At 37.9% G+C, this 8472-nt stretch overlaps 1 protein-coding gene across 1 annotated transcript; it reads right to left on the reverse strand.

Moving 5' to 3' along the window:
• Window positions 1-43: 43 nt before the first annotated feature.
• On the reverse strand, window positions 44-8367 carry LOC104924953 (fms related receptor tyrosine kinase 3). The gene is made up of 24 exons (XM_019273694.2): window positions 8218-8367; window positions 7568-7650; window positions 6816-6967; window positions 6595-6716; window positions 6386-6503; window positions 6143-6282; window positions 5700-5884; window positions 5461-5599; window positions 5180-5357; window positions 4905-5005; window positions 4696-4807; window positions 4414-4604; window positions 4203-4315; window positions 3983-4115; window positions 3343-3447; window positions 3142-3252; window positions 2886-3042; window positions 2684-2796; window positions 2469-2590; window positions 1977-2099; window positions 1773-1884; window positions 1575-1674; window positions 1062-1167; window positions 44-918 (listed from the first exon to the last, which is right to left on the reverse strand). The coding sequence occupies exons 1-24, from the start codon at window positions 8243-8245 to the stop codon at window positions 709-711; spliced, it is 3054 nt and encodes a 1017-aa protein (XP_019129239.2). The 5' UTR covers window positions 8246-8367; the 3' UTR covers window positions 44-708.
• Between the last annotated feature and the right edge of the window lie 105 nt (window positions 8368-8472).

Consider the following 8472-nt stretch of genomic DNA (forward strand, 5'->3'; position numbering starts at 1 on the left):
TTGATAGGTCTGTGGTGAGCACACATGGAGGTCACAAGACAAATCGGTAACCACAGTACATTTTATTGCTGGTATAATGTATAAACATGAAAAAAAGAAAAACATTCAAACCAAGTTTGGTTTGAAAAGGATGTGTACATAATCTGCAATTAATATGTTCAACAGTGTATTAATCCTTGTCCAAGACCATCACAATATAATTCCTGTTACATTATTAACAATATTTCAATGCTAAAGGTTGAGTTCATATGAGTAGTACCATCATTTATATAATCTATAAAATCCAGTACCAAATATTGATCAGCTGCTCCAGGCCTAATGTAGAAAATGTATTCAAATTTCATAGCTTACATGTACATATAACGTATGTAGTCCTGAGAATAGTTCCGTTATGAAAACCAGTTTTTCATCTTTAGCTGCACAGTATAAACACAGAAAATATATTACATTCAAAGCACAATGTCACAATGAGAACATAATTCACTCAAATCCCATGAACATAATCAAAACCTTTGTATGATGTACCTTCTACAGATTATAAAAAGTTGTGGTAAATATATGCTTTTATATGTTTTAATAGTATAATGCAACTCCTACAGTTACTGTGACTCTGTAAATATTGAGATTATTATGATGAGATAACATTTAAATAACCTGTTTTAAAACAAAGAATAAATGTTTGGTTAATATGTGTTCAGTGATAGGTGATCACTCGGTGTCAGGTGGCTTCAGCAGCTTCTCCTCAGCTGCCTCAGTGTCCGACATCTCTGTCCTGCTTTCTTCAGTCGCATTGGTTCGATAGTAGTCATTGGTCAACTGCGTCTTGCTCTCGCTCTGTTTTGTCAAGGCGGAAATGTCAATGATGGCCGGTGTGTTCTTGTACTCGCTGGACGATTGGTCGGGCATGTTATGGTAGAGCTGAAAGAGAGGAAGGGAGTTAGTTATGAAATTAATATGTTTAGATAATAATGCAGATCAGATACAATATTTACATAGGGTGAAACACTCTTAAGATAGAGTATTTCTACCAACAATATGTCAATCTTGCTCTGCAGGCCTACCTGCTCCTCTCTGACCATCAGCCGATCACACGTAAAGGACACCAATTTGGAGAAAGATGGCCGGTTGTTGGGATCCAGAGCCCAGCACTCACACATTATTCCATACCTGGAAATTGATTAATTGATTAATGATGAATAGAAGTATGTCACATACAATTTGGCAATCTTATAAAGACATTTCTGGGTACAATTAGGTCTTAAAAGTTAATTTAAAATGATCTGTTAGTTCAGGCAGTTAATCCTGTAGTAAGTAGTAACAGAAACATTCACATAAAGTACAAGTACATCAATACTGTACAATACTTGAGTAAATATACTTAGTTACGTACGATTTAACTATGTAAGGTGCCACTCATTCAAAATCTTTATCAGTATCCATCACAGCATGTTTATATTGTTACTGCTCCTCTTCTTTGTAATTTGTAAATTAGCAAATTTTTAAAATATCAACTTCCTCATGACACTGTCTGGTCAGTGTTCATTTGGGGAAACCAACAGACTGAAGACACTTACACATCCTCGTCAGCGTAGTAAGGACAGTCCATCTTAAATCCTCTCTCGATCATCGAATAGAACGTGTGATCCACCTTCATGCCTGGATACGGAGTAACACCTGAGACCCACGGTGAGACACAGCTAGCATTAATCAATCATTGTGCAAGAAATTGTTGTTTTTAAAAAAAAGTACTACTCATGGAGAGCAACGGCTACCAAGTGAGAAGATCTCCCAGAGCAGAATGCCATAAGCCCAAACGTCACTCTTCATGGTGTATATCCCTTGAAAAGTACTCTCTGGTGCCATCCACTTCACCGGCAAACGCACCTGACAGACAACAAAATAATATGTAAGAAGTGATGAGGAATATCCAGAACTCAGCAACCAATCATCGTGTAAAATGACATAATGTGACATACATTTCCTCTCACAACATAGTTGGAATCGTTGTCGATGTCCCGGGCCAGTCCAAAGTCACCAATTTTTATCAGTCTGCCTTTTGTCACCAACACATTTCGAGCTGCCAGATCTCGATGGATACACTGCAGACAGACAGGAACCATGGTAAGGATTTCTACTTCCACAAAGACCAAACCCATCACTGCAGTTTGACACGAACTTGAAGAGTTTGTGGTCTTTTACTGACGTGAGTTTTTGAAAGCCGACAGTATGTGACAACATTTATGTTTTATAATGTCCATAAAAATAAAACAGATGTACTATAATGGGATACAAAGAAAAAAAAGCAGATCTTCACAATAATTTTTTGTTGATCAACTAATCCACAGTATTTATCTGGTAATTGCTTCACCTCTAGTGATGTTGTGTATCATTAAACCTAAAAAGCATCAACTGTGTGTCTGTGTAGAGTGCAGGATTGACAGATGTAGATGTAGATGTTCAGCCCTTACGTTCTTGGAGGAGAGGAACTCCATGCCTTTGGCCACTTGGAAGGCAAAGCTGAGCAGGTCGTCAAAGGTCAGAACTTGCAGGTCCTCCGTCTGATCATCAAGGTTTTCATAGATTTCCGGGTCTGCAGATAAATCAGGAGCGGTTAGAATCAACATGGGCACTTCCAGTGTTAATATATTAGTTTATCTGTTTATTCTAACTGCAGATTTTCCACCTTCAAGGCTGTCTGTGTCACCAGAGTTGAGGTGGAGGAGGGCGATGTCTTTCTGCCCTCTGGTGGTAGAGCTGTGCATGGGCACATAGTTCTCCACTGCGGTGTTAATCTCACTGAGAAAACATGAACAAGACAGGATTATTATCATGATGTTAAACTAGGCTGACAGAAGTATGCACTTATATTTTCCCTTAGGTCACACCAGGTGCTTTTCTTGAGCTGCAGGTTGTGATAAAGGCTGCTGAAACGGTCCTTGTCGAAAGCATCAGTCACAGACTTGTGGTAGCGCTCTCTGTTTTTCTTTAGGTAGTTGAGCAGATCTCCATAACAGCAGTACTGGAAAATCAGGTATATGGGTCCTGTATGGGAAGAACCAACGATATCCAGGATTTATGAACACTGTATAAATACATAGACATAAGTGTTCACAAACTTCAGTGTGCACATGGTAAATATACCTGAGTCTGTACATGCCCCAAGCAGGTTGACAATGTTAGCATGGTGGCCGATGTAAGTCAGCATCTTAAGCTCTGACATCAGGGCCTCCTTCTCCACCATCTGGTGTTTCTCTGCAGGGTCAAACATCCACATCAGCTACTAAAATTACCTCTTGTAACATTTTGAATTTCACTCATGGGATAAATATATGAAACACTGACCTTTGAGCATCTTGACAGCAACCTGCTGTGAGACTCCAGGTTTGTTGATGCCATAAGCTGTAGCCTGGACCACCATGCCGAAAGCCCCAGAGCCCAGCTCTGTACCTGAGGAGGATATGGAAACACTTCAGCTACTTTAGAAGTACTTCATTTTCATTCAAAGTTCTTTTCAGATTTAAATTTTACATATCAAAACATTAGATACGTTTGCACTGTTTTAAAATTAAAATTAAACCAGTGGAACCTTTTTTTGCCTTGTGGCTCCTTACAAAAAAAGCAATATCTAGTTGAGACTTCAGATGTCTAAAGGTTATTATTCGTTCCGCCAAAAAGTGATTTCTTTCTCTAAACTTCTGACATGGTTTCATATAAAAAAATGTTCAAGTTGAATGTTTTCCTCCCCTATCAATCATCTCACAACTACTCAGACTGAACTTGTTTCAATGAACCCAACCCTGAGGTTAGGAAGCATTGAACTAACTGTATATAAACTAGTAAAAACTACAGTAGCTTCTTTAACGGTAAAAAAAAAAAACAGAAGTCGCGGCTTTGGAGGATTTCTACATTGTTGCATTGGTATTTTTATGTTTATTTCCTTCACCACTTAAGTATCCCATCAAATGCCCGGTGTAATTCATACCCAGTTCCAGGTTCTCCCTTGGAAACTCCCATTTCTGGTCATACTCAAAGTCCTTAAAGTTTATGTAGATGTAGTCATTGTCATTTGGTCCAACCATTTGGATCATCTGAAGCTGGGGCTTATACTGGGGTTTCTATTGGAAACACAAAGGAGTTAACATCACGTCCTCATGTATGTTTGTGTTTGTATGTGTGTCAGTTAATTGATGTGTGATATGTACCTTCTTTTTGACAAAGTACACGAGCGCCACGCAAACTGCCACTAAAGCCAGAAGCAGAAGCAAACTGACTAGCTTCATCAACATTACGCTGTTAATATCATGACCCAGGGCACCTAAAAACAGAGGTGGAAAGGATAGTTAAACTAAATGACAGTCATCAAAAAAACACATTTTCATTTCACTATTTTGTGATGTGAATTGGTCTCACTACCTATGGAAAGCCCGACTGAAGGTGTGTACTTTATCCTGCACCACTGTGTAACTGAGTTTTTCAGGCAAAACTTTAAACGCTTTCCATGCGCTAGGTCTATTTTCACAGAGCTCTTGATGGTCTTGCTGCAGGAGACATCGGGGTCTGTTTGAGAGGCTATCACTTCCCAGGAAGAGAGGTCTGTTTCACAACTGCCATGAGACAAAGAACAAGAACTTGAGGAAATCTGAATCTCGGTGTGTGTGTGTGTCTGTGTGTGCACTTTAATGCCTGTGAGCATACCTGTCATTGGACAAAGGACAAGACATCCAGGTAAGATCTGCTGGCACAAGGCTCAGAGTCTCAGCGGTTATGTCCTCGTTATCCACAAATCTGAAGGGTTCTCCATCTGTAGCTGAAATACAATTGCACATTTTTAAAGTGCCAGCATCGTGAGGATGTTACATTAACACAACACATAAAAACAAAACAAAACAGTATATCTCTCTTACCTGCAACACACACTGATATGGTCTTAGTTTCCTTTCTTCCTCCAGCCTCCAAGTGTAACTTATAATCTCCTGATTTGAGTGGCTGACACAGCTTCAGAGTGCTGAAAAGACAGTCAACATTATGAAGCCATCAAACCATGATAATATATGATATATCTCACATCAATATCATGACTAATGGTCATGGAAAGACCTTAAATGTTTAGCACATTTCTACATGCTGATTTGCAACATTTGTAGGAGTTAACAATAGGAATATTGTTTTGTGCAACTACCTGTGTTTCGACACCCAGTTGTCCCTGCGGCATTTGGTTATAGTTTTATCAGGATCTTCCCAGAAACAGTGCTCAAGCACAGGTTCGTATGAAACATTGGCTTGCAAACAGGAGCTGGATGCATTCTGAACTGGTAAAATCTTGGTCTCATCCAGCGTAGCAGAGACGAAACCCTCAGCTGCATTAACAGAAAGAAATCAGTACAGTGTGGTACAAACAGGCCTAAACATTTGAAAGTCCCATTCATTGGTAACAGTTGAGCATATGAGTATTTTACTAACCCTGGACATGAATGTAAACAGACTTGGTTTTGTTTTTTGGACTCCTGCAGGTATATGTGCCACTGTGGTCCACTCTTACTGATTTCATGAACAGGTAGGCCATCACACTGTCATAATGTGAGTCATTTTTGATGCAGATCTGAGACAAAAACATACAGTTATTATGATTAGAGCAGGAAAGAAATCATAGGGAAACAATAAAAAAAAAGTCTTTATGGTCTCAGTAGGAATTACTGTACCTCATTGGCTTCAGAAGAACATATTAATGTTTCAGAATCCATTATTTCGCTGCCTTTCTCCCACACAGGTCCACAGCACTGATCAACGGAAGTGTCCTTTATTCGGCAGCGAAGCAGTAAAGGCTGACCAGCACTCACGGTCACATTAGAAACCTCCTCATTTCTCCTAACGTCAGTCTCCAGGTCTGAAACACAAATTAGGGCCTCAAGTTACACAACAAACTTCACAGTCTTATTTATTTACTACTATTGAATTACTTTCTGTGGTATGATTAATTAGAGATTAGAGTCCCTCAGCTTCTTTTTGACTTCTTTGACCTATTTGTCTTCCTTTTGATCTTTTCACATTATTGATTTAAGAAGTATCTTGCTACTGTACTCATTTATTTTGTATAAATCTTTTCCAGGTTTTATTTAATAAATTTGATGAAATACTTAATTACCGTAGTCATACAGTTGGGAGCATTCTTGCCCTTCATCGTTAGTAGCACAGCACATTGCTCCGCTATTATAATATCGACTTGTGGATACTTCGCTACAGGCATTTCCATTGTTTGCAGGGATCTTTTTCGCCTTTTTGTTTCTGTTCAAAAGGAGCAAACATCATTATTTAAAAAGTCATACTATAATAAGATGTTTTTTATGAATAAAGATTGTGTGTACAAATGTAATGGATAACTTCTTACCCAGACCCAGACCATTCAAGTTTAGGTGTTGGGTAGCCTTCAGAGACACACTTGAAAAGAGGAGAGCTGTTTATGTTATCTGTTCTTTCCAGTGTCAGCCTTGGTTTTGTGGGACGTTCTAGAAAAGTAAGCATAGTTTTATTAGCAGTGATCAGTATTAACCTAATGTTTGTGTAAACTGAGCATTGTAGTAGAGAGCTGTTACTCACTCATGACATGAAGAGACACAGTCATCGAGGCTGTGATATTGCTCGTTTTACAACTCAGCGTATACTCCCCCGATTCATTCACGGAAAACGGTCGTGGCGTGACCATGGAGTGGATCTCGTTTCTAATGAGGTTTAAGAAAAAGCTTTGTTTAACCATATACACATGAAAAAAGCAGGTAAATCACACCTGAACACATACACACACACAACCATTCACTTACACTGTCTGGACTAGGTCTACTCCTCTCATCCATTGGCAGGCAGAATATCCAGAGAGGTGCCCCAAGGAGATGTTGAGTTTCATACCAGCAGACACCTTTATGCTGACAGGCTCGGATGCGTTCAGATTGTCAGGTGGGACAAAACATGCCACCTGAAAGATAAGACTTAGCATTTAATAACCCTGCATTAAATAGCATTTAGTGTGGTATCATGGAAAATTTGTATAAATGTTGCAAGAATATGTACACACAAAAAATGGTAAGTTTTATACCATTAATAAAGTAAAGTAAAGTATATAACATTGATAAGACTATTTAAAGTCAGTGGTTTAGTTTTGATTAAACTACAGGACCAAGTATACTTGATTTCTAGTTAATTTACTACAAATAATCATTACATTTGTTACATTATAATAACCATTATTCAGGCTTTAGACGTCTCTGTTATATTCAAATGTCACATGTCTGTGAAAGCAGTATGAAAGTAGCAGGACCCTGAAACTGAAGCAGTCAAAGGCAATTGAGTCTTGTTTTGTATCTACTTAGGCTGTCATTTTTTTAAAGGCTACACAAAAACAACACATAAACTGATGAACAGAAACAAAAGTTTAGTCATGTTTGTGCTGTTTCCTTTCTGATATTTTAGCACATACAAAAAAATCCCAACAATGTTTTGGAAAGGACACAGTAACTCATAAATACTGTTACATATATGTATAATAACATTAAAATGAGGAGTTAGAAGGTTTTACCTCATGAGTGCGAATGCAGGCCTGATTCTGTGCTGCTGCCCCATCAGAGCAGTGCAGCTCGATGGCACAAAGCAGAAGAAGAGCTTGAAAGACCAAACATTTTTTTAAAATGACTTAATTTAAAATATTTGTACACATTTTTTTTTAAATGGGCAGTTTAAAAAAAGTTTGTATTAGAAGAAACATACATAAAAATGCAAATATAGACAAAAAATATGGACATAAAGATAAGTAAATAAAGATAAAAAAATGTTTTTATGTCTTTTAAATGCTCAGCATGCACAGTTTAGTAGATCATTTTATATTAAACAGTTTAAAACAGAGGACATCGTGTTGATGAACTATCACCCTTCAACAGCAGTTAGACGTCTTATTTTACATAATTAAACATTTGCTTCTGAGCTCGACTAATACTTCCTCAGAGACTTAATCTTAAAAAAGTAAAAGCTACAATTATAAACATATAAAACTATAAAATATTATCTTATCATAATTTATTTTGACATATTAGGTTCAAAATCCGGAAAATGTATAGAAACATCCTAAAATACAAAATAAAAACAGCATCCTAAAATATTTTAAATTTCTCTCTCTATCTCTCTGATTTTGCAGCCCACAGGGGCTTGATTTGATCTGATGATCTGACTCACCCGCAATCATATTTCTCTGCCTCGGCATTGATGCTTTCTCTCTCTGTCAGTGTCACATACTCGTCGCAGGATCAGACAGCGAAACTCTGAAGTGAAAAACCCGTGCGAGGAGCTTTTAAATGCAGGAAGTTTTATGACGCTGTCAGTTTTGCCTGGCGGCAGTAATAACCACCTTTGCTAAACCATTGAGTGTCAGAGGGTAGGGTATATATATATATATATAGGAGAATATGCAGTGTAAAAAGAAAGATACAG

Source organism: Larimichthys crocea, chromosome XXIII (genome assembly GCF_000972845.2).
Source record: "Larimichthys crocea isolate SSNF chromosome XXIII, L_crocea_2.0, whole genome shotgun sequence".
NCBI classification, from domain to species: domain Eukaryota; kingdom Metazoa; phylum Chordata; class Actinopteri; family Sciaenidae; genus Larimichthys; species Larimichthys crocea.